We start from the raw sequence: 27074 nt of genomic DNA, 5'->3' as shown, positions 1-27074 counted from the left end.
TTAAAATCTATTTAATTTATTTATATTTTACTTAATTCGATCTATTTAATTTTTTTAAGTCTATTTAATTTATTAAAAATTTATTTAACTTATTTAATCTGTTTAACTTGGCTTAACATGTTCAATGGGCAAGTTAAAAATTTTATTATATTTAATAAATAAGTTAATTTCGAATTGATGAATTTTTGATCTCATCCGCGTTCAAATTTATCGGTATCCTACTCTTTGCGGTGCATGACGGGGCACGGGTAGGGGAGCAGGTCACCGATTTTTTTTTTTTTTGTCCCTTTCTGATATACCGCTTGAGCTGTTTCACCGAGTGTCGGATATAATTTCTCCGGCACATGCGCGTAGGGCTTGACATCGCTATCCGTGCTCGGATAGCGCCCGCCACCAGTATTTTTTTTATAGGAAAAATCCACGGTGGCACCAGCGGTCCGGTCGTTCATGTGTGAACCACGTGGCACCTTGTGAATGATCCAATACTGTAACTACTGACTCGCAATAACCAATAATCAACTGCCATGTAGGGTCGGGAATGACGGGGAAAGCAACGGGGATGTGTAGTAATCCTCGGACCGGGCCACCGCTTCCAGATATTGAAATTCCAATATCTTTTCGAGGGCATTTCCGTCATTTAACCGCCCCTTGGAGGATCTCGGAGGTGCCCTAGAATTTAATGCGCTCTCTCGCACGGAAGGAAACCCCACTTCCTCCTGCGAGAACTGCCCCTCCCCCCCCATTCTCTCTCCTATAAAGCTCTTGCGTTCTCCGACCCCAGAGAAATGCCGTCTGTCGATTCCTCGATCGATGTCATAACCTGCTCTCTTTCGCCTCTTTTCTTCCGATTAACGCTCCGAAGATCCTACAATCAACGTAGAAGCGGCCGAATCTCTATTTGATTTCGCTCCGATTCGCTTCTTTTTCCTCTCAAAACCAAAAACCCTAGATTTTGATCTCAGTTTCTTGATTTCTTCCTTTCTTTGTTTTATTTAGAGTTCCTTTTTTTTTTCGAATTTTGAGTAGATTTTGGTTCATTTATCGCGTGGGAGAATCGGTTTTTGAGAACCGATCGGAATCGTGGAGATGAACCCTCGAGGTGGTAGATATCCTCCCGGAATCGGCAACGGCCGCGGGGGGAGCGCGGGCGGAAACCCTAACTTTAATGGGAGAAACCCTCAACAACACCAGCAGTATGTGCAGCGGAATCCAGTGCAGGGCCAGCAGAGCCAGCAGTTACAGCAGCAGCAGCTGCAGTGGTCGAGAAGGAATCAGATGGGAAGCGATTCTGGAATCAGGGAAGCAATGAAATCAGTTCAGTCTGATAGCATCGATTCCAGGTAAAGCAAAGGATTTAAAGGAAAAAATTGTCTTTTGCTATGTAGATGTGAAGAACCAAATGATACACGTTACTATTTCTTCTTCTTCTTCTTGTTTTTTTTTTGATGCGGCGGTATCCAATTATAGTCAATAGTATTTGTTCTAGTTAGGTTTCTCGTAGCCGGTGTCATTTCATCTAACGTCAGAACACATACAAAAGAAGCATAATCTTTTCTTTATCAAGCATGCAACGTAAATCACCTTCAACCTGCCATTACAAGGTTCTTTCGCACTTTTTTTCTCAAAATTTTCCTCTGGCCACTGGCAGAAGCCAGGGCTTTTGGTGCAAAGTTTGAGAATTTTCATCAAGTTGACAGCTACTCAGATATTCCTGTCTAATTCTTTTTGGGATCTTCCCAGATCTAGAGGGCCGACAGGTAAGAAAGTAGTATTAAAAGCCGGCAGTGGTTGTAATGCTTATGTAGTCGGTCATGGAAATTGGAACCAGAAGCATATATTCAATCTTTGGCATGTTAATCCTTGGCACCTGACTATTTTAATTCTCTGAGCAGGTCTTTGATAAGCGGACTTGTTGATCTTAGAAGGGAATTAAAAGTAGAAATAGATAATCAGGCTGGTTGCTTGTTTTGGAAAATAATGAGATAAAAAAAGGAAAAGGACTTTCCATGATCAACAACATTTAACTTAATATGAGTGCCTAATGTGGACATATTTCTTCATGATCACTGGCCATTTTTTGTGGAAGTCTGTAGAAACCATTCTGGAAAACTTAAACGAAATTGAGTCAGTAGGCTACTTTCCTCTAGTGGCATTCTTTTGCTTTCTTAACATGTTTGTAAAATTCAGAGGACTTCTATATTTTTCGTTTTCATTTCTTTTATCTCTCTATATACTAAAGTTTGTGGTATGATGTTTCTTATATCAAAAAATGCTCTTCATTTCTTCTTGGTTTTTGATCTACAATTGCTGTGGTAAACAAGGTAATGCTGTTGCTTTGGTGTAATGTGTGGAGGATTTGAATGGCTTGGCAATTAGCTAAGAAGTGCATTGACTGACATGCTTTTAATTATATATGTAGTGCGGAATGGAAAATGTACATCCAATTGAATGCAATCTATTAGCGGGTATCAAGCTGCCGGGCCAATAAATGTCTTATGTACTTAAATTTTGATAAGAAATAAAGCAAGTATGATAAGCAATGCTTGTTGTATCGCCCCGAACTGTCTGATTCGGAGTGTACCATCCTGTACTGGATCAGAACTGGCATGAAAATATCATTTAGGTACATACAAGCCCCAAACCGGTCCATATTGCCCCGCACCAACTTGAATGTGCCGTACTACCCGATACAATTCAAATCGGTGTGTGTACAATATCCTACCGATCTGTAACATCCAGTTTCAGGTGGTACCATGATAAAAAGTGAGAAAAAGAGATCTCGATACGTGTTGTGACTGCACTGTACCAATCGTACTGTATTGAATTGCTAATGTACCAGTAGAATACCCAGTATCGAGATTATGGATCTTGATGACAAGTGATTTGGATTTGGTAAGTGATTTCTTAAGGTGTCAGATCCTGATCTTCATGTATCATCAAGCTGAAAATCCACAATAATATGGAGACAGTAGGAAGCTTCACCGGTTGATATGAAATCCTATCCTTTCAATTTCCATGTTTTTTATAGCCATTGGCTTGCCAAGAGCTCCATTTCCCATTCATTCTAGAATTGATCTTCAATTCGGATTGTTTTCCAAATTCAGGTGATGTGGGTTCCATCACTCTAGTAATGAAAGAAAATATTGAAAAACATCCATGGGGTCATCTATATCTTAATGTTCTTCCCACTTGACAGGCCACGATAGTTATCCTGCAAATGCTTCTATGTCCTAATATCTTGTTTTTTAGCCATCTCGCTCCACATAAAATTGTTATAGATATCATGTCTCCATTATTTATTGTTGCTATCTCTTTTCACTTTTGTAGTAATGTGGGCCTTTGCAAAATTCTCTAGGCTTATTATTAAGTCTTTGTATCAGCTGACATTGCTCATTATGAGAGATACTAGAGTAATTCAGAGGAGTTTTGCAAGACCTAGATAAAGAAAATTCCTTTTATGCCTTTTTAAAATATTATTTTCTATTAATCATCTGCCTTACCATTTTTCCCTCAATATAGTGTACCAGTATGTAAAAGAAAATTTCTGATCCACAATTTTTTGAAGTCGAGTTTGATGAACTTCGTTTTCAACACGAGCACTCCTAAGGGTGGAAATCATTGTTTGCACTGATCCATGCTTATGTCAACTGCTGTCATTAACTTATGCTATTTGTCTCAGTGAATAAGTCTGAAGTCAAAAGTTGATTGAGAGAGGTTGGCTATTAGGAAAGTATTAATTTCACCTTTCAGCTTCTTGGAAGTCAAGTTCGCCTCACCATCCGTTGAAGTTAACAAGACCCTTTTAGTGAAGTTAGATCTTGGTTATCATACTTAGAGGTAGACTTTATTGAAAAACAAACACAACGAAGGCAGCAGTTCTAAGGGAATCCTACATTAGATATTAGCTCAGACCCTTGTGGCCATGACTTGCATCAAACGAAACTTGTTCTTGGTGAAAGCTCTTGCTAGATATTAATGATTAGGAAGGTCTGGACACCTAAGAAAGGTACGCAAGCCTAATCCTGAATTTTAGAAAGGTTTAAGTGTTGGAAATTTATGAGGGCTACACATTGTGACCACTTCTGAAGCTCTATGAAAATAAAGAAAATTCATGATAAATAAACTTTAAGGAAAATTTGCTATTCTTTTGAATATTTTGCAAAGATTTATTTTGGCCTTTGTTAATGTCGTTCTTACCTTTATATTGACTAGTTATATGGTACATACTTATGCATAGGAACTCAAGAAATAAAAGGATTCATAAACTAACAATAATAGAGGGTGAGCCTTGGTGCAAACCTAAGGTTGCTCCATTGTGAGTTGGAGGTTATGGGTTCGAAATACGGAAAGGCAAGGCTACATACATTTGACCCCAACCCTTCTCAGTCCCCGCAATGGGGAGAACTCATGCACTGTGCTGCCCTTTATAGATTAGCAATAATAACATAGAGAAACCATATCAAAAATATATATATATTTTTTCTTTAAGAAATTTTAGAGAGAAGTCACGATTGGATTGATGCAATGAATTGTGGGGATGGAGTTATATGGGGGGGGTGTTTGATGTGTTCAAGTTTTTCCAGGAAAGTTTTTTGAACTGATGATCAAAATTCATATATCTCATTTTAAGGTGGGAGATCATGTGCAGAGGCAGCATAAAAGAGAGAATTTGATGATCAACATTTGAATGGAACCATCAAGAAATGCCTTGGATGCTTAAATTGATGATGGGGTATCTTCTCATGCATATCAATTTTAGGTAACTCACATTATGAATACTTATTCCTCAAAGAGCTAAATCATGTTAGGAAGATTACGGGATGGAAATTTGGATTTTGAGAAAGGGGAGATTAGCTTGGGATTTGGATGGCTCATTTACCATATTGAGATAGGATAGAGTTAGGGATATGGGGGAAATCTTGGATTTGTGCAAATTTTTATGAGAGAATTTTCTTAAGCTGAGATTAGAGTAGATGTGTCTTGTTTGAAGAAATAGGTGTTCTTGAAACTATGCTTTAAGGATAGGGGTATTGTGGAATAAAGGTGTAAAAGTTCAAAGAAGTTACCACTCTAAGATAGTTGTTAGAATATATTTCTTTTATGTTTGGCGTGTTTTCACTTGTATATATAATTGTAGCAACTAATAATTTTTCTTCCTAATAACTTCCAATAGTTGTTTAAGTTACTATAACTAGTTATTTTTTATTGTTTTTAGTTTTCCAAATATGTTATATCAAATGCCACAATCAATACAGGGTGGGCCCAATGATTTCCTTCATAATACAATTCATATACCTCCTTATGATCTTGGAATCATGGGATGTATGATATTGATATATCTTATTAGCCTCCTAATGTCGATCGCTTCCTTCTTCGCAGCCTCCTTCCACTCACTCTCATTGGAAGTCACCAACTTTAGGAGGGCTACTGTGAATCTGACTTCAGATTGACAATTATCTATAGATGCCACATCGTTGGGAAAGGGAAAATCTTTTGTTTTTGTTATTTTCTAACAAATATATTTTTGTTGTTTATTTCCCTTTTTTATTACCTTTTTACAACTCTTCTTTTGGACCTCTTGGCAGATCTTTAATGGCAAGCAGTATCTTTTGATATGTAGAAGGAAATAAAGGAGAATTAGATAATCAAGGTCATCTGCCTAACTACTAGGCTCCTTATATATCCACCGAGATTTAACTTGACAATATAATGATTTAATTCACTTAGACGATGTGATGCTTATGCAGCTAATGAGATATGAAGATTTGAATTATTTCAATGGAAAACTTTCTAGGCTGTATTGTTGATTATTAGCCTTTATTTGAATAGGAGTTTTTAGCTTCACAGTTATGCATCATATCTGAAACTTTTTGGGAGCTGATTTGTTTCCTCTTCAACTCTTCCTGAATTGTCATATAGAAAGCAGGCAATCCCAAATGTTATTAGCATGGATGCACATTTTAATATCCTTTGAGGTGGAGTTAAGGCTATGAAGCATCACATTGTGCATTTGTATTCGGGTTGTGATTAAACCTATGCAATCTCACGTGAATCTTAGGCAACTCATCTCAAACTAAGTTAGTGCTTTTTTCCCCTAGTTAACATTTATAAATATCGAGTCTTATTTGACTATTTGCTGGTAATTTTGGATCTATAGACATTGTTTTTTGGAATCTTGATATCAATTTTAGTGCTTTTTCTTCTTAGTTGCACTAAATCTAGTGTAGTGATGTTGCTTGGTTTCACTTTGTGTTGAGATATTAGAACTGCAACTCAATCCGATGGGCCATTTTGAAGGCAAACCTTAAACCAACTTCGAAATCCCCAAACCTAATCCAACCCAACCTCGTCTTGGTTGGGATTTCCCTAATCCAATCCAATCCGATCCAAACCAATCCCATCCAAAGCTAAATTCGTGTTGGGTCGGGTTAATTGGTTCGTGTATAGTTGTGGCACGTTAATCGAGGATTGGTTTGAATAGGGAACTTAAGATGAAGGAAAGGTTTGGAACGTTTTTGTTGCATTTATATTATATTAGACTGAGGCCTCAGCCATTCATCAAGTTTAATGGTCCACTAAAATGTAATTTAACAAGATTAAAGGTATAATTATATGTAAATTAATCTTTATAAAATATAAAAATGAACTACTTATTTATGCATATATTGGGTTGGGTTGGATTGAGTTGGGTTCAGGTTGGGTTAGGCTCGTGTTCAAGTTGGGGTTGCAGATCAACCCTAACCAAACCCTGCTTGATGTTGGATTGGTGTTTTCAAGCCCAAATCGAACCCAAACTTGTAAAATGTTAATGCAGTCCTGCCAAATGAGTGGATTGGGCAGCAGGTTTGGGTTAAGCCCAATCTAGGTCACCTGTATTGGTATGAGTGCTAGTTTGAGTCTTGATTCCCTTGAATTTTGAAGAATGCCATCTTCTGGACCCATATACAAGTGTTATACACCTACCCATCCCTAAGTTTGGGTGCTAGCTTAGTGGTGGGAAACCTCAAACTAGGGTAGTGTCTACTTCAAATACATGATGGAAATTTGAATCCAGGCATGCTTTCCAAGTTTTGCCTTCAAGAGTTTTTACAATATCCACTACCTCATACCGACACCTGCTCTTGCATTTCTGGTTCTGGTTATTAAGAGTGCGACTATTCCAAGGTAAACTGAAGGGTTCAGATAACTTGGGTTTTAATTTTTCCACTTTATTTTTTTATTTGTTCGTACACTATTTGGAATTGCTATTCGGAATTACAGAATTTCATGTGCATCATCATATGCATTGAGGCATGCTGCATGCCTAGTACTCTACAGTATGTAAAGGCATGGCACTTGACTAAGATATGTTCTGACAAACAAACTGCAGATTAATTTAGTTGATGGTCCATGAGCATATGATTGCTTAAATGCTGTCTGATCTTGGGATAAGATTGGCAAGTGGAAAAAATTCTGATAGCGACCACACTAGGAGGTGGAAGAGGTTTAGATATGACAAAACAAGTTCAGACCTGTGGGTTGCTAATTTAAGATGCAGGATCTACAACTTGGTGTGGATCTTCATGGTCAAAATCTGTACCAGGTTAATAAAACCTGAAAGTTGAGCATGTAAATTAGAAAAACAATGACATTTTAGCCTTTTTGTAATTGTGCTCCAGAATTTCCATTTTTTCATATCTTCTATCACTCTGACAAAGTGTATCTTTTCCTTTCCTGTTTAGGAAAAAAAGGTTTCTCTTTCTAGATAGCTTCCCCAAAATGACAAAGTGCATGTTATGTGAGTAATTTGGACCCATATCTGAAGATGAGAACATATGCTCTAAGGAGCTGGAGCATCTCAGGGGTAGCCAGCCACCTAAATTATTATGAATTACCACAATCAGCTTAGAACTGCTCCTAAAATAGGCAGATGACCTTCTCTCCATTAATTTCCGCTGCCACATTTTTTTCTCCTTAATAATTGCTATTTATGCTTGCTTTTGAGTGATTTGGTACTTTCAAATTGAAGTTGATAAGGTTCAAATAGAACTTGATAAGAAAGGTTTGTTTAAGCAAGATTCGTATTTTCAGTGCTTCTTACAGCAGAAAATAACAAGATGCAACAACTTTGAGAAAGATCTGGAACACTTAAAGTATATTGTGTGCCCTGTCTTAAATATTGATTGCAAGTTTACAATGGTTTCTCTTTTTCTTGAGATTTTTGCAAATATAGAAAGTTGCTTAATGCGTATAGAAGTGTGATTACATAATGAACATGGTAGAGGACTCCTACCAGGCCACACACGTATATCGGGAGGCGAACGGTGCTGCAAACTGGGTTGCTTCCTTCATGGCTCATCACTCTGAAGGTTTCTCCTAGACAGACCACGGGGCTGTGCCTATGCTTTTGCGCAGTATTTTGTTTTCTAATTTTGTTGGCTGTATCTACACTCATCAGGTGTGAGCCGCTGATGTACCAAAAGAAAAAAAACATGGTAGAGAAACATGTAGTAACATTGCACCACAAGTCCAAGCATTGAAAGCAAATTAAATGCATTAATATATGGACAAATATCAATGAAATATAATAGTGCATTAACACCATTAGAAGCTATGCTATTCTTGCATTCAGCAAGTATATAAGGGCAACATTGTCATGAAGCATATCTTATAATTTTGCTATTGAATCATGTTTTAGTTAAGATTTGGGTTGACATGTTGAAAATATCTCTGTTTTTTGTATGAATTCTTGTTGGAGTGGATAGAAACTAGAGAAGTAATAATTTGCGATTAAAACATTTGCAACGCAAAGATAATCAAAATCAGTGTCTTAAAATGCGGTGCATAAGGCCACATATGCAGTTTTATATATGTATGCAGTCCCTTGAGCGAACTGCATACCCTATATGTGGCTATAATATGTGGTTGGGCTGCATATTGGCCAAAAATGCTTAGCACTTTGTGGGCATATAAGGATTAGCATTATGCGGCTGCATATGCAACCTTCGTATCATTGGGTAACTTCTTATCTAGCCCTTTTTAGGACACAGCTCTAAGCAAATACGGCATGTTCAAGCTAATGGTTGGGCTGGTTGTGGGGGTCTCAAGCAGCCTGGGGTAAATGTATATTAACAATGCCAATATGTTAATTATGCTGAAATTATTACTACTAAGAATCATGTAATAAGTAGTAAGCACTAATTACTAGATACTATTGTTATTAATATTGCTTCGATTTATAAAAGGACATTGCTATTATTATTGTATATAATATATTTTATTTTTAAAATGTTGTAAAATACTAACTGTCTATGTGCCTGCATATTTGGCCCGTGTAATGCATATGCACTCTGCATTCTCTTGACCACCTGCATACTGCATCCACTTTTTAAAACATCGATCAAAACATGATGAACCATGTTGAAAGTTAATAAGATAATTAAAAGTTTTAAGTTACATTTTGGTATGTCCTGTATTAATTCAAAATCAAGGACTTCTGATTGACTTGGAAATCAACCAGACAATTTCGTGCAGTCGATTTGGAACTTCTGAGTTCACAATAGTTTCACAATAGTCCATGCTAAACAAATGATATGGGTGCGTAGTTGATAGGCGGTACTTGGTAACAGTTAGAACAGTTGAAATGAATGCATTTTCATTGCTACTGAATGCAAAGACTTTATGCAGCCTTTTCTACTAAATTATAGAAATAGCTAGCATATCCTTGGAAGCCATTATTTGAAAAATAATGGCGAGCTTCTTTCAACTTTTGGGTAAATTTATCAACTTAAAACTGAGTCCTAAATAATGTTCAATAGTGGCCTTGACCATTTACTTTGCATTATCCTTCTTGTATTTTATCATTCTTGACGTTTGAAACTTGCCATGAAATTAGGTTCTTTGCATACTGCTCCCAGTATATAAGGGCCAAGAGGCTCTTTATTGTGAGCCAAACATTATGTGCTGACCTCAAGATTGTTGAATTGTGGTGGTCCTCTTTGGGCTTCTCAACTAATGTCCTCATATGCTCATGTTTGAACATTCGAAAATATTGCTTCTAGAGTCAAGTTGAATATCAGTCATATGGTCTTGATGACCTTAGATTTGTGGTTGACTTTTGTTTTATGTATCAACTATTCAACACTGATCTTTTTCCTTTCAAAACCAAATCTTGCATTTAAACTTCCATGTACTCTATCTGATTATGCTAATTGTTTGTCTTGATCCAGCCGTTATTAAGATCGAGCTTTCCAACTTTTTCAGATGAGCTTAGATTCTCTATTGTACTTATATCAGGACATTAAATTTTCCCTTGTAATTCAATGTCCTATATTGTGAACTACACATGATCAGAATGTTTTTCATGGTATATGATTCTCTTCCATTTTAGATACCTCCTTATAATATTTGCCTCGAAGAATGACATTCTCACACTGTTATGTAATGATGTGCTAGCTGATGATTCCTTAGTGTTACATAGTGCTTCGCATATTTCCAGACATGTTTATACCTAATAGCTTTGATGTTGTCACTCCAGTGAACTATGAAGCCTTAAACTAAATTTCTTTGACACAACAATATTAATTGATAGTTTCACATCTGAATTTCCATTATCTTTTGGTTACTTAAAATGAGAATGCTCATCCTAAATTGGTACTAGTAAGGATGTATTTACCACAAGGTACACCATGTTGATATCGGGTCCTGTACCGGTGCCACCCTGTTACTGTGTCAGTATGCTGGTACAGAGGCTGTTTTGTTGTACCGAGTATCAATTTGCCTTCCGTACTATATACCGGTATTGTATCGGTATGGTGCACCATACCTCATACCGTTTGCTTTGGTATGGTATGGCATACCACCATGTGTGTCACTTACAGTCGCAAATTCACAATAGGGAAAAAAATTACCACATTATCATACTTTATATGCTTCTTATCATTGGATTTACTTGATTGGTTTGTTGGTGATCCACCTAGCACGTGCTAATCATTTTCTAAAACTTTTGAAGATAGCTCATTTTCTGGTAATACTAGATAATGTTGATGAACTTGTAGGTTACCTCTTGTCAGGCTTGTTCTGCCATCTATTATGCAATGGCTGGCCTTTTGCAGTTTTTGATTTTACAGGAAATAATTTGAACTATTTTCTTTACTTTTGTGTGTGTATGTGTGTGTGCTTATGTTATTTTACACACAAGCACACGTGCACATGCATGCAGGCGCGCACAAGCACATATTTGTGGCATTGCAATCTATGTATAGCATCTGCAATTTGACTCAGCACATATTTGTGGCATTGCAATCTATGTATAGCATCTGCAATTTGACTCATCCAAAATATGCTATATAACTAAATTAATATGAAATGTGATGATTTTTTTATTATAAATTTATTCAGAAATCTATTATGGATTTTCCTTTCAGTAGAAAGTGCTTCAATCTTTTATCTGCACTACTGATTTTTTTTCCACCTCATGGTTTCAGTTCTCAAGATTGGAAGGCACAATTGAATATCCCACCTCCTGATACACGTTACAGGACAGAGGTAAATTTAATCGCACATTTTCATGCTTTTATTGAGGGAATATTGCTATCTTTTGTACATTTTTCATTATTAAATTGTTTTGATAAGTAATCCCCATTTCTTCTAAATCTTTAGTTGCTTTCCATGGCATTGTTATCTATAAATAATTTGATTGTGATGTTTAAAACCCATTTTCTGAATGTGTCTGGTGTTTGCAAAGAAGACCGTCTCGATATTAAGCATTTTTCTTGTGCTTAGTTATTTTCTTAGATTATACTTATGAAGTTGCATTTGATGTAGGCAATAAGGTTCGTATATGTAGCTTTAGGTTTAGGTTTATCTGGAAGAATAAGCAAACAATTGACTTTGGACTTGGTGTTTATTCAAAAGTTTTTCCCTGTACCTAGTGTTTAAGTTTGTTGACCCATAGTTAACCATTTGATTTTATTATCCTGTTCTGATTCTACTTTCTTCTGGAAGACATTTCCAGTGTTCGCTAATACATCATTACTAACATGGGCAGAAGTTGCTTTCTTTGGACTTGCCTAACATGAAGGAATTCAATCTTATTGATGCATTATGCAGTTTATTACTAATAGATCCTTGAAGATATGCAAAGGCATATCTAGGATAAAAATGTCAATATAATCCTTGGGATTGATCATAGTTTCCCAATTAGCATTCAGCATGTCTGGGGCACAAGGGAAGGACATCTTCATATATGGCTGTGATATCTAGAAAGGATTGGAAATCATGCTTCTCTTTATGAAGATGATATGTCATTCTTTAATGGGTAGATGACACCTGCTCTGTGACATATATTGGATTCTGTTTAATGCTTGTGATTAATGCTAGACTAAGTAGTATTTGATGGATGTCTTTGATCTCACAGAAGGATGAAAAGATTTGAAAGAGATGGAGGGAACACAATGTGAACCTATTCCTATGATAGGATAAAGCATAAGATGCATGGGCTTTGGACTAGTGGCATATTGCATTTTTTTTCTCTTTTTTTTTTGGAATGCTGTGAGTTGTGAAGATGGATGATCAAAGTGGTGGCCTAATCTCTTCAGTTGGCTAAGGCTCTTGGTTCTGACTATTCCTTTTTATATTACGTTGCTATTTGGTCTGATTCTTTCCTTATCTCGAGGGATGCTTTTGATCTTGGGTTTCCATGTGCATTAGCTCAGGAATTTATGCTTCTAACATGTCTTCCTTGCATCCTTTGTGGATTTTATATGTTTCCTTGGAAATCCTATTCATCCTTCATTTCTTGTTTCATCTATGTGGTCCCTAACGGCATGACGTAGGCATGCTTCTGTAAGTGGTCATTTGAATGTTCAAGCAATGTGCATATTTTATCTCCATGACATGCTCTAGACTCCTAATAAGTTTATGCTGTCCTATCATTCTTAAATTAAATTATTCAGTGGCAGATAGGGGTTCCAAGGTCGGGGTGGCAATCCTTAACTCGTTCAACCTGTTTATCTTGATCCAACCCATTGTAGATTGGTTGACAGATTTTTGACCTATCCTATATCCCACTCGACCCATATCTGGTCCGACCTGACCCAACTGCCATGCCTATTCAAAGGTAAACACCTTTATCTATGTTGAGGCTAATGCATCATGGACGTAGCTGAATTAGGGACAAGTTGGACAAATCAAATATCGAAGAATCTTGCTTGTTGGCTTGTCCTAATTTATTTAGATCTCAAAGACCAATTTGTGTGGCATTTTAACTTTTATAACTTTGTTATGATTATCTTTGTGATAAAGATAATCTAGTGCCTTTCCACTACTTTGGAGGACTATCTCAATCTAGAATCTTGGTTTGATAGTTGGCATTTGTGATTTGTTTGGCAAGAGAGAGTATTTTTTTTTAATCTGGCAAATGTTGGAAATTTTTTGCAAGGTTGCAGAGTTTAAGAGAATTAAAACAGAGAACATCTTACCAACCATACTTGTAGTGATCTGGCCTTATCCCACCTAATTAGGGTTGGCTTCAGACATCCATCTTTTCCAATCATTCCTGTTACACTGTATTTTTGATGTTGCTGCAATCACTTTTAAAATCTTTTTGCTATCCATGATGTCTCCACTAATAACAATTCAGACTGTAGGGTTGCCTGCCAACAAGGCATGAAGCCCATTTATTCCTAAAGTAATCTTTAGGCACTAATATGGTTTTAGGATTGCTAATTTGTTTGTTCTCATACATTTTATCTTTTGTATCATACTGTGTTTATCTAGTTTTTATTTGGGTGTAGGGTGCAATTTTGTAGAATTTTTAAAGTCTGGAACTACTAAATGGCTTGAATGTAGGTAGTCTGGTATTAAGTGAGGGATCCTTTTTTTACAATCATCTGTTGGGGCAAAATTGTTTCAAGGAGAGTACATTCACATTCAGCATGTGGGCCTCATTTAATTTGTATTCTAGGCAACGCCTTTGAGGAGAGAAAACATGAGCTGTCACTTGTGTTTCAGCAATAGTTTATAACACACCCAACTGTTTCTCTAATCATTTCCTTCAGGTCAACTGAATGGTTGGCCCGTATCAATGTTGATGCCGTAAAAGGTAATTAAAACTTTGTATAAAGTTGGAAGTTTTGGATTAGAAGTATGATTTTGAGAGAAAATGTTGGACATGTCCCATATTCAAAGAGCCACTATGGTATCATGCCTTTTCCAAACTCAACCTTCAGATCTGAGATTATTTTTTGGATCTTATAATAAATTCATTCAGTACTGATCACAAAACTACATCATATCATGGCCTTAGTAGATTTGATTATCAAGTTAGATTGGCATCACATTGGTATAAAGTATCTGACTGCAATTCCTGATGGGTACTTAATGAAATGTCGAATCTGTTTATTGGAATACATCTCATGTGATTCATGGAGAGATGTCAGATTTTGTCATGAAAGTGGGTAAGGGACTCCAAAGATGGATTCAATAATGATGGAGATTAAAAATAAATGATGAACTCGATCAAGCTTCTTGTATAAAATAGATATCCATGAGGAATGCATTTATAAATTTTTTTCCATGTTTTGTCTTTAGGAAAAAGGAAATCAAGTTTTAAGTTGTTTAGCTAAGCCTTTTTATTTGAGAAATTGCAAATCTAGCATAATCAGCACTAAAAGTTTGAACAGTTAGATGCTGTTTCAGAATCTAGATGTATGCAGAATACTAATTTTATTAATTGCAAAACTGCGTGCCTTTGTTCTGTAATGAGATTGTAGTTGGAATAATTGAACAAATTGTCATTTAGCAATTGTAAATATGATCCCGATAGACCGGCAGTCTGAAAAATTCTTTTTAGTTCTACTTTATACCAAAAAAAGGTGTTAGTGTTGGCAAAGGACTATGGAAGGTGAAATTTTGTAAGTATTCTTGACCATATGGTGGCACAGCCAAATTCTTCTCTTGACAATCGACATCTATAGTTGAAGATTATACCTGTCTGTTGGGGCGAAGTTGAAGTGCATGTGGTGGAGTAGGATTCAGCAAGCAAATTTTAGATGTGCATAGGGTAAGATTGCTACATGGGATGAGAGGGAAATTTTTTTTTGATAGCTGGATTGCTTGTTATGACTATAACAATTGGTGTTATGGAAGTTGCATTGCTGACGGTTGGGAGAAGAGATATGGGGGAAGACTCTTGAATCATCTGAGATCTATTTGAAATGTAATGTTCCAATCTAATATATAAATTGGTGTTAAATATAGGATAAGATATGGTTGCAAGAGTAATTTTCAACAGTAGATTGTTGAAGACACCTTATTTTTTAAGGAACGGACTGTGGAAGAAACTTATACAGTTGCCTTTTGGTTTGTGATAAGGTCACAATGATGCATTTTTTATTCTTATGTGGTTATCTCTTTACTCTCGAGTCTGAACTAAAACTATTGGGACATCAAATAAGACATTTGGTTGACAGATAAATTTACAATAAAGAACATGTTGAAATTTGACTGTCTTAACTTGTGGAAGTAAGATGCAACGCTGGTAGTCTTTACGAAGAGCAACAACTAAACCATAAAGGTGAAAAAAGTGCATGATATTGAAGAATCATTTTCGATCAAATGTTTCAATCCAGAGCAGTAATCTAATGGCTTTTAATCGTGCCAAGTCTTTTGCAATGTGGAATCGCACAACAGGGGATGTTTCATCGTAGTAAACTAGTAATAAGCACCAGGATCATTAACATTCTAGTTTCTTGTGTATCTATTAGGGAACTTGGCCTTGGGGAGACAGAAACCTTATGCAGCAATTTAGTTGAGTAATTATGCAATTACATGGCTAGTATGTTTGTTCTTATGAACCTTATTGGTATTATACATATGGATTAAACTCTGGCATGTGGTTCTTAAATATTGTAAAAACATATTTTGGATAAGGAAGGATAAAGAATGTGAATATCAATACTCACAAGGAATATAAAATTTTATTTGAAGCATGGATAGGTTCTCTGAAAGAAGATGATTCTGTTTGGAAATTCAAGCCAATGAGCTGAGGCAGCATTACTAGTTGGCCATTGATGTGACTTGAGTTGAAGATCGATTGTTGTAGGCTTGTAGCTGAAATGTGAAGGCATAATGATGAAGAGGAATTTGATTTCCATTGGATTAGGAATTTAGAGACTCATTTCTTAGCATTAATTAAAGGACAGATATTTAAGGGGAAATTTCTATTCCAAACCTGTGATATTAAAAAGGATGCTAGTTGTTGACAACCTTATCTGGATGACAGGTGCTACAGATGGGGGTGGATTCCCAAATGAGGGTTGGAAAAAATCCTTTTTATGAGCTGATGCATTAATTTAATCAAAGTTTGCCGTCTTGGTACCGGACTCCATATTAGTGCTACACTAGCACTATGTCGGTATAGTATGTTATGAGATCTTTTCGCCTTACCGAATGTTGGTACACCACCCATATAGGATATCAGTAAATACCGCCCAGTTCGAGCCGGTGAACCATGAATTGGATTATATATATGAAGTAACAAGAAGTGTTCTTTAATCAAGGGACTGATATTCTAGGAGTTTTTTTATTTATTTCAAAACTGTGATGTGAAATAGGCTGCTAGTTTTTATTTATTTATTCGACAACCTTATCTAGTTGACATGCACTCTTAAATGGAGTGGATTCTCAAATGAGGGTTGAAAAAATTCCTTTCTATTCACTGATGCATTAATTTAAATATAATTGTGAGGTAACTTCAGTTCTGTTTGCCTGAAAAGTTAGAGAAACTATCCGCTCCCAGATCAATGCCCTCTCGGATGGACAAATTATTGTCGGGATTTTATGTGGTCAACTATCAGGAGAACAACATTCCTTTGCTGTAATCTTGCAACTGGGGTTATGTTAAAAAATGGTATTGTGACAATGGGGTATTAGTCTCACAGATGTCTTTGTATTTCCTTCATTATTCCTGTTGTGCTTTCCTTATCTTGAATTCATAACATTGCTTTTCCTCCTTTTTTAATCCTTTGGAAGTCATGATCCAGAGACCATACAGCTACCATAATGTCCATGACTGGAAAGGGCTTTGGCTTTCTGAAATATAACATATTAGTTGTTAATGCGTGATATTTTACTATACAAAGCTTTGTGATATTATTGAGATTTAGGTAGGGAATATGTCCTGTTTATTAACTTATGGGCCCTCTTTTGAAAATTCGGTTGCTATGACCTGTTATTTCTACCGTATGAAGTGTTATGATTAGTTTCTGAAAATACTTTCATGACATTTTGATGTTGATTTTTGTCATACCAGGAATTGAGTAATGCTGCTATTGGTAAATGACAGCATGCTGAACTGTTTACAATGAATATTGCAGCACAATATAACGCCAATAGACCTACCTTATAATGTTTGATTATGTAATATCATTTGTTATGAGCAATTTTAATAGCATATAATGGCTTGTGAAACCATTATGTATATTTAATACAGAAAGCATTTATTTTAAAAAAATATTCTAGTTGTATTCTAAAAATTGGAAAATGCCACATGGTGACTGTTCATCATAATAACTAGTGTTTAAAGACAGTCGACCTGCTTGGGTCGACCTGGTCAACTTGTCACCTGCCAAGCTATGCAGTTCGGATTGATGCAAAGTCTGTATTCTGATAAAACTTTGTTTTTTTCCTTTTTTTTGCCCCGGTTTTGGTTGGGGGGGGGGGGGGTTATGGGGAAGGGATGTTGTTGGTGGGGGCGGTGGAAGGGGAACTACCAGATCTAGGACAGAAGGGGTCTCCTCCACTTATGATTAAGTGGCAGTGTGGGAGAACAACATATGCATGAAGGCGGATCTCTTCCTCTTCATCTTGTTCAACGTCTGCTGTGCTGGTATCGCACCCTGTACTGGTTGTCCGGTGGCACAAGTTGATATGGTCCTGCGCCATGCTGTACCGGCCCTGTATTGATACCGTAGAGGTGGGGGAGAGGGAGAACGGGGAGAGGAAAGAGAGAGAGAGAGAGAGAGAGAGAGAGAGCGGGGGAGAGGGAGAGGAAGGCTTCTCTTTTTTCTTCTTTTTGTCCCCCTCCGGCAACGGAGTCTCGTTGCTGGAACCGTCTCGGTCCGCCGTTGGTACGACTTAGGACGCCTTGAACTGGATGGTTCGGGATAGTTCCGCCGGCCATGATCTTGTTCTTCCTTTAGTTTGAAACTATCAGAACTGCGGCAAACCTATCTTTTTATTGAAAAAGAGGAACATCTCTAGAGAAAGTTTTGAGATAATCTCCCCCAAGGTTTGGTAGCTTGAAGTGCCATGGTTCGCTGGACTTAAACACCACAAACCCATCTGAGATTTGGGAATGAAGGTTTTTGGGCTTAAGGTCCACCTACATTTAGACCATTAATCTGCGACCCAGCTGCTTAAACAGGTTAGTCCGGGTCAACTGTTTCTGAACATTGATGATAACTGTCAATGAATATAAAATTGCTGTTATTTATAGGTCATTATAAATGTTTTTAGCATTACGGTGGTGAGATGAAATCACTAAGTTAGTTGTTTTGAGATAATCTCCTCCTTACATTTGGTAGCTTGTAGGGTGATAGTGCACATGGACTTAAACACCCCAAACCCATCTAAGATCTGGGAAAGAAGGATGCTGGGCATCTGGTCCATGGTTGGATCATTGATCTGCGACCCGGCCTCTTAGACAAGGTCAGGCCAGGCAAACAATTGCCAAACACTGTTTGATAACTGTCAATGAAATGTAAAATTGCTGTTATTTATAGGTCATCCAAAACCTTTTTCGCAATGGTGGTGAAATGAAATCATTAAATTAATTGTTATAATTGTCAAGCTATTATCTTCAAGTCATGTTTTTAGGCCCACCGCCTCTTCCTCTTCCGCCCATCACCCTCCTCTTCCTCTTCCTCTTCCGCACATCCCCCTCCTCTCCATCTCCCCCGCCGCCGCCCATGACGCCCTCCCCCTCTTCACCCTCCTCCGCCGCCGTTCTGTCTCCCTCGCTGCCGCCCCCTCTCCCTCGCCGCCGCCCTCGACGCCCTCCGCCTTCTCCCTCCTCCTTCGTTCCCTCTCCCCTACTGCTGTCGCCAACGCCCTCCTCCTCTGCCGCTCTCTCTCCCTCGCCACCGCCTCCGACATCGTCTTCCTCTTCTCCATCGTCCTCTGCTGCTTCCTCTCCCCCGTCGCCGCCCCTGACTCCCTCCGCCTCTTCTCCCTCGCCCAACCACCTCTCCCTCTCCCCCGACCGCTCTCCCTCTTCCTCAAAGCTTCTCTCTTCGGCTTCGTCGCCCATCCTCCCGTCGTCGCGCCGCCGGGAGCTTGATTGCCCCTTCCATGACCATGCAGGAGAAGTGAGGGAAGGGAGGAAGAAGGGAGGGGAGAAGCTTCGGGAAGGAGGAAAAAGAAAGAAGAGAAGGAAAAGAAAAGAAAAGAAAAAGAAGAAAAGAAAAATAAAAGAAAAGAAAAAAAAAGAAAAGAAAATGAAATAAATAAATAAATAAATAAAAATATTAGTAATTGTTTAACCAATTTTATCATCTAGCAAGAAAATTTGTTAGGAAGATAAATGGTCATCAGAAGAGCAAAAATTAATTTACGCTAATAATTAATTTTTTTATATTTTTATTATTGTATTATACTATAAATATAATATAATATTGTATCATAATACATTAATATGTTATGTTAGATAATTTAATATTATATTATATTATGAGAAATTAATTTATGCTAATAATTATAATATTTTATACCTTTATTATGTATTATACTATAAATATAATATTATATTGCATTATATCATAATATGTTAATATATTATGTTAAATAATTTAATATTATGTTATATTATGGAAAATTAATTTATGCTCATATTTTTGATGATATTGGAAATCGTGGGGTGCCCTTTTGGGCGGCGGCGTCCGTCCACGGCAACGTGCGTCCGCCTTGGCTCCCTTCCGTCGAGATTGCCGCTGGTTAACTGCAAATGGTCATCAGAAGGATGAAAAATGAATTTACACTAATAATTATAATATTTTATATATTTATTATTGATTATACTATAAATATAATATTATATTATATTATACCATAATATATTGATATGTCATGTTAAATAATTTAATATTATATTAAATTATTATTCTATAGTACACAGTATTATAGTACTATATTATAATAATATAATATAATATTATATTAATATTATACTATATCATATTTTATATATTAATACATATTATATTTTATTATGCTCTGTTTTATAATACTAGTAATGTCCTTTATGGTCATTTTGTCACACAAAAGTACTTTTTCAGTTTGTTTACCAAACACATGTTAAAGCGCCACAGCACTTTAGAAATGTAGTTACCAAACAGCAAACAGCTTTTTATAACAGCTCTACTTCAGACAGCTCTACTTCCAACAGCTCTATTTCCAACAGCTCTACTGCCAACAGCTCCTCCAAACAGGGCCTATGTATAAAAGGGGGAATGGGCTGTATGGTTTCGACAACAGGGTTCATTCAAAAGAGAAGAAGAGGGCGGCCGGGGGGGGGGTACCGTTTTTCAGATGTTGGTCGCAATTGCTTTTCTCTTTCCTTTTTTCATTTGGGTGGGAGGGGAGGGGTTGGGTGGTAGGCCTGGTGGCTATCTGCGTACAGAGTAGATTGTATATCACATTATTACTTTCTGTTAGACATGATTAAGAAAATGTGATCATAACTATGACGATCTATAGATATTTCCCTAGTCTGTCAGCATAACTTGGCATTTACATATCATGGAAGAAATTCATTTGTAAGGGTGATTTGTGCTTGAAGAATATCATGACAGGATTTTGTATCCTTGAGTACACGCAAGGTACAAATTTTTCCAAAACCCAGGCACACCTATGCTGGGATTTGTTCCCGGATCTATCGGCAGAAGTTGCTCTTGCCATTCACCTATCGTGTCATGGAAGATATATGTTTTATTTCTTTTAGTTGCTATGTGGTTGGTGAATAGACTGAATTGTGGCAAGTGGCAGATCATTTACACAATAAAAAAAGGTAGCATTAGAGTGTTTGTTCTCCTTTTTGAACAGCAGAGGTTTTATATGCTCTTATGATTATTTGGCTTGATTAATTTGTTGGTGCATAGACCAAGGCTTTGGAGATTGGATGCATGATGTTCTGTAGGATATAAGAAATCTATATAAATTTTGGCTATAAAGTCTCTGGATCCTAAGATCACATTCTTTTATATCTGAATGAAGAACATTTGATGCTGTATGGGAGAAATCTTATTGTCTTTGGTATATTTCTCAACCATAATTATGGTACAGTATGGGAGAAATCTTATTGTCTTTGGTATATTTCTCAACTAGCCTCTTTCATTCTATGGCCCTGCTTCTTGTATCTATACTATTTTTAAATCTTGCGAGCTATTATTGTTACTGAAACAGAGATGGAGCTGCCCGATCTTCATTCTTGTGACATGGAATCTTTCAAGAGTTACATATATTTACTTGTTCGATATGCCTTCTCAAGAACTGTTGACTGTTGTTGGGGTGTAATTACACCATGTGCTGTCTTTGTCCTTCAATGTCAAAACAATTTTTTGAATATTTCATGTTACTTGACAATTAATCTTCCACATGTTTTTTCCAGGATGTTACTGCAACTAAAGGAAATGAATTTGAAGACTATTTTCTGAAGAGGGAGCTACTTATGGGAATATATGAGAAGGGATTTGAAAGGCCTTCACCTATTCAAGAAGAAAGTATACCAATTGCACTGACTGGAAGTGACATTCTTGCTAGAGCCAAAAATGGAACTGGGAAGACAGCTGCATTTTGCATTCCTGCACTGGAAAAAATTGATCAAGATAACAATGTCATTCAAGGTTTCTTTCTTATACTTTATCATTTTAATTACATTCATAGATATGGTTACTTATTTGTCACGAGTAAGGTAATATGTTAGATTGCTTGCAGTTAGTAGTCAAAGGCATCTTATTTGCTTGTGTAATATGTATTTCTAGAAGCAAAAATCATTTTTAGGACAGCCTACCATCATGTTGTTTTTGATGCATGACCTTTTTGTAAACCTCTATCTGTTGCGATGTGGTGCATTGTATTTTTGCTTGCTAGATGTTCTCTTTTTAGGAAAATAGCTCGATTATTGGATGATATACTGTGTATTTAGAAATTGTGGAGCTCTAACTGTTAGAATTTGCACATTACTTCTTTTAGATATAAACTCATTTAGACTCTTCTGATGTTCAGTTGTCATATTGGTTCCTACGAGAGAATTAGCTCTCCAAACTTCACAAGTCTGTAAGGAGCTTGGAAAGCATTTAAAGATTCAAATTATGGTTACTACTGGAGGAACCAGCTTGAAGGATGACATTATGCGCTTGTATCAGCCTGTTCATTTGGTTGTTGGAACACCTGGTCGAATAATTGATCTTGCAAAGAAAGGTGTCTGTATCTTGAAGGATTGTTCAATGCTCATTATGGATGAGGTATCATATATATTAAATTGATTCAGCTATATTTTTTGAATGGTCTGTTTTTAAGTTTTTGGTTATTGAAGAGTTGTTTCAAAATTTTCATCTGAAGTTAAATTTCCTTCTGAATAACTTTTGTTTTTAAACTTCTAAATTTTTCACTTCTATTTGTCAAAACTATATATTTCTCTTTATTAATATCATGCGCTTTTTTCTTATTGTTGGTGATGCTGCCATTACTTTTTAAATCTGATTCTTTCAAACTTTCTCCTGAATGCCATCCAGCTTCAATATATTGGACCCCATAATGATCCCTGTTGTTGACCTAATGATTTTGATGCATTTCATTACAGAAAACAAAAAAATTCCTTGACATTTCTTCCATTAATCTCATTCCTGTTGCATGATTCTCGAAGTACGGAGAGCCATAGTGAATGAATAATACATTGTACAAAATATAATTTGCTGCAGAAATAGAAATGGAATATTTTGCTGTAATTATCTGTTCTTCCTTTATGCTTCTTGTGTGATAGATGGTTCTTTTCGTACTTTCACAGGCGGATAAGCTTCTTTCTCCTGAGTTTCAACCTTCAATAGAGCAGCTGATTCGTTTCCTTCCTGCAAATCGGCAAATTTTACTGTTTTCAGCAACGTTCCCTGTGACTGTCAAGGAATTCAAAGACAGATACCTAGCAAAACCTTATATAATTAATCTTATGGATGAACTCACCCTGAAGGGAATAACACAATACTATGCTTTTGTAGAAGAAAGGCAGAAGGTCCACTGCCTTAATACCCTTTTTTCAAAGGTTTGGACTTAACCATTACAATGTTTTGCATTATGCATAATTTCTAGAATTGCAAAAATGATGAATTTGTTGGTTGTGTTTTGACAGCTTCAAATCAACCAATCTATTATATTTTGCAACTCGGTTAACCGGGTGGAGTTATTGGCAAAGAAAATCACTGAGCTTGGTTATTCTTGCTTCTATATTCATGCTAAAATGTTGCAAGACCATCGGAATCGAGTCTTCCATGACTTCCGCAATGGTGCATGCAGGAATCTTGTTTGTACAGGTACATTTGATCTTTCAAGCTTTGATTTTTTTGCCAGGACTAGTTTCTGGTTCTTGGTTTAAAATCATTTATTAACATCATGTTAGAATACATTGCATTCGCAACAATAGTTTTGTCTTTGTACTTCTGTCTAGCTTATGTAATATAAAGGTTATCTTTTTTGTTGGTTTGATGTTCTTTTAAAGTTGTTGCTGGCGATGGTGTTTGATATGGGGCTACTAGTTGTCTGAACATATGATCGATGTCTTTATGATACCTATGCATAGGCATATTCTCAGGCATGTAGCTATGGAGGTGAACTGCATGTATTGATCTATGATTACTACTCTCATACCCTCACTTGACCACTATATGCCTAAAAAAATAGAAAAATTACTGTCATATTTAATAATGGTTAGGTTCTTAATACCTAGGACAAACTCTCTAGATTTGAGGGCAAGGTACGCCGCTCGATACTAGGCCCCAAATTGGTGCCATCCTGTTACTATATCGTTATGCTTGGTACGGGGGCTTGTTCGGCATACTGAGTGTCGGTACGCCCTTATACCATATACCGGTACCGAGCCGGTATGGTATGGTACGCCCCATACTATCCAGTTCAGTACGGTATGGTGTACCATGTTTGAATTTGTTAGAAATTTCTATTACTTGAATTGCATATCGTCGAACCGTGTGATCAATAGTCATTATGAGGGATTTTTGTTTAACAGTATATTCGCATACACACATACTTGATATATGAATTGTTAATCACCACTGTTTCTTATTAAGGCTACCTCTGATGTTATTGTAGTTTTTGTTTTCAAATCTTTTGTCAAGACTTGCTTCCATGTTACCTTGGTCCACTTTTTAAATTCTTGGAAGCTGATTTGTGTTTCTTTCCTCATCAGTCTTAGATTTCCCCTCTGGCATTATATTTGTGGAGAATTATCAAGACTGCTTTGTGGATACATGTTATTTTCCTCTAACATCTACAGATATCGTGATGCTTTTGGACTTCATTTGTTTGGTTGCGGAATATTTTAAGAACTTGACCTCTGTTTTTAATTATGTAAAGCATAGTTCATAATTACATGTACAACATTTTGTCCTCCATAGTTTCTTCAGGTGATCTATCTACCTGATGTTTGGTGCTTCTCTTCTTGCTTTTATTTGATTTCATATCTGCAACTCTTGCCTATAAATATCATCTGCTAAAATTTATGGTTCAACCAAGGGATATTAATAGCATTTTACCTGCACAAATCAGCTAGCTTGCATATATGGAGCACTAAATATAAGAAGCCCATGCATTGTATCTATTCAAACCTACTTATGAACTAATATTCTTCAGTTACAGTTTCTTTGATCATTCAGCACTTTTTGTGACTGTTCATCTTTTATTTTCCAGATCTGTTCACAAGGGGGATTGACATTCAAGCTGTTAATGTTGTTATCAATTTTGATTTTCCCAAGAACTCAGAAACATATCTGCACAGGGTATGGTTTTTAATAAATACTTTAGGCATGTTGGTATATATGCTACAATTCATAACTGTTACATCAGTCAACCATGTGATAACCAATGTGCACTGTCCATTGAGTTGTTTTTTTTTTTTTGACATACTACTTTAAAAAGGGACGAAAATGGTTTAATTGAACAGACTGCTATGCATCATTTTCAGAGGCAAGGAGAAGGAATTGTTATAAAGCCCATACTAAATCATATCATATTGATCATCCTAAGTCTGCTGGTTTATGTTTAGGGTGTTAGGATGTCTTAATTCATCACCTGAAATGGTCAGCACTTATCTAGTCAGCTGCATGTTTCTTTATAGCTTCTGCATTGCATGCCAAAGTTCCTGGCAGTAATTTTTTTCCCCCCATATATTGCTTTGAAGTTCTTGCATTCTTTCCTAAAGTGTGTTTGCTTTATACTTTTAGGTTGGTCGTTCAGGAAGATATGGCCATCTTGGTTTAGCAGTAAATTTGATCACCTATGAGGACCGCTTCAACCTGTATGCACTCTTTCCCAATTATAAATATGTTCATTCTGTTTTCTTACCCCTTAATCTGTTGTTCTAAGATCTGGATATTTGTTTAATGACAGATATAGGATTGAACAAGAACTTGGGACTGAAATAAAACAGATTCCTCCACAAATAGACCAAACTATATACTGCAGGTGATCTGTGGTACTGATAAATGTGCATGCTCATTGTTGGTTAATAATTAGAAGACCTACTGTAAATACTGGCTTATCAAGTAAGTACCGAACTTCTTAGCTTGTTGGATTCTTTTATTTTATTCATTACTTGTTGATGGCTAATTCAGAACACTGATGAATTGCGAACAAATGATGCTATATGCTCTTACTGGTGCACCTTCTCCCAAATTACTGTTTTTGTATAGGAAAGTATACAAATATTATATAATTTTTAATTATTTGAATCTTTCCTAACTTTGTCAAATTTTTTGGCAAATCATTCCTGAATGCCCAACTTGCAATTATGCCCCCTCCTGGGAGGAGTTTAACTTGGAAGTGGTTCATGGCGGGCTTGTAGCCATACTTGACCCATTTATTTTACTCATCCTAATTGAAAAGCCGGCATGGTTTGTATGAATTGGTAGCGAATACAGTTTGACCATGTGGCATGTATCATGATTAAGTAGTCACCTCCTATGAGGCAGCCCTGTCTTTGGGGTGAGGTTGCATGTAGCAGGAGCTAGTATAGAAACACTTAATGCTCTAAGTTTTGGTGTTTATTTACCATTATGAAATTAAAATTAACTAGTTTTTTCCAATGCCTTTTCTTCCTTCCTCTGTTATGCCTTCTTGTACTTCCTTTCCATAAACTGTTATGGGCATATTTTGTGGTCCAGATGTTTCTCAATGCAATCAATTAATATTTAAATGATTTTGCTCTATTCAGTTTCTTAGTTCTGTTATTATTAGTTTATATTTCTTACACTTCTGTAAAGTTGACATCGCCTTTCTGTGGACCATTATCCCTCCAGGGTTTATTTTGTCACCTTGTCCAACATACTAGTGATGGCATCTTGTGAGGTGTTCAGTGAAACTGAGTACGTTCAGATCATATTGTGGACCCTATATGCTGATACCTGTTATGTGGTACTTCAAATCGTTGTTGTGTTCTGACTTGTAGGTTTTTATGTTGCTTTGTGGTGACCTTTTTCTTTTAGCACTAACAAGTTGCGGGTAAAAGTTTTAATTGCTCTAACTCCCAGTCGTTTGCCTCCAAGTATTTGTACTGGTGGTTCTGTTGTAGGGAGTCCTAGTTTTATTCTGATAAACTTCAAAGTGTTACATGGCTTTAAGTCATAAAATGCTCCACTGTGGAGACCTGGCATTAGAGTTTCTAGTGCTCAGGTTTTTGCGGAGTCCATGCATTTAAATGTTTTATGTATTATCAGATCTGAAGATTTTAAAGATCTATATGGTACTTCTTTCTGGACAATTATTCATTGCTCCTGCTGTGATTTCTTTGGATATTAATGCGTCTAGTTTGG

The 27074-nt window shown here is 36.6% G+C and overlaps 1 protein-coding gene across 2 annotated transcripts; it reads left to right on the top strand.

The window, feature by feature from the left end:
• Nucleotides 1-697: 697 nt before the first annotated feature.
• Nucleotides 698-27025, top strand: LOC103710556 (DEAD-box ATP-dependent RNA helicase 8-like). 2 transcript variants are annotated; one of them, XM_008796325.4, is made up of 10 exons: nucleotides 698-1340; nucleotides 11466-11526; nucleotides 21647-21881; nucleotides 22264-22502; nucleotides 23045-23296; nucleotides 23384-23564; nucleotides 24955-25043; nucleotides 25488-25561; nucleotides 25654-25808; nucleotides 26562-27025. In XM_008796325.4, exons 1-9 carry the CDS (start codon nucleotides 1087-1089, stop codon nucleotides 25730-25732), a joined length of 1464 nt encoding a protein of 487 aa, XP_008794547.2. In that variant the 5' UTR covers nucleotides 698-1086; the 3' UTR covers nucleotides 25733-25808; nucleotides 26562-27025. The 2 variants fall into 2 exon arrangements, with proteins under 2 accessions (XP_008794547.2, XP_038976622.1); XM_039120694.1 differs by lacking the exon at nucleotides 26562-27025 and adding an exon at nucleotides 26071-26337.
• The last annotated feature ends 49 nt before the right edge of the window (nucleotides 27026-27074 follow it).

The sequence above is a fragment of the Phoenix dactylifera genome, unplaced genomic scaffold (assembly GCF_009389715.1).
Source record: "Phoenix dactylifera cultivar Barhee BC4 unplaced genomic scaffold, palm_55x_up_171113_PBpolish2nd_filt_p 000860F, whole genome shotgun sequence".
NCBI lineage: Eukaryota > Viridiplantae > Streptophyta > Magnoliopsida > Arecales > Arecaceae > Phoenix > Phoenix dactylifera.
Note: the sequence above shows the minus strand (reverse complement) of the source record. Positions and strands in the feature narration are given on the sequence as shown.

Coding starts and splice junctions, on each gene's coding strand:
- LOC103710556 (XM_008796325.4), top strand. CDS start 1,087: ATGAACCCTCGAGGTGGTAGATATCCTCCCGGAATCGGCAACGGCCGC. Junction 23,297..23,383: donor TTAATACCCTTTTTTCAAAG/GTTTGGACTTAA, acceptor GTGTTTTGACAG/CTTCAAATCAACCAATCTAT. Junction 25,562..25,653: donor TATGAGGACCGCTTCAACCT/GTATGCACTCTT, acceptor GTTTAATGACAG/ATATAGGATTGAACAAGAAC.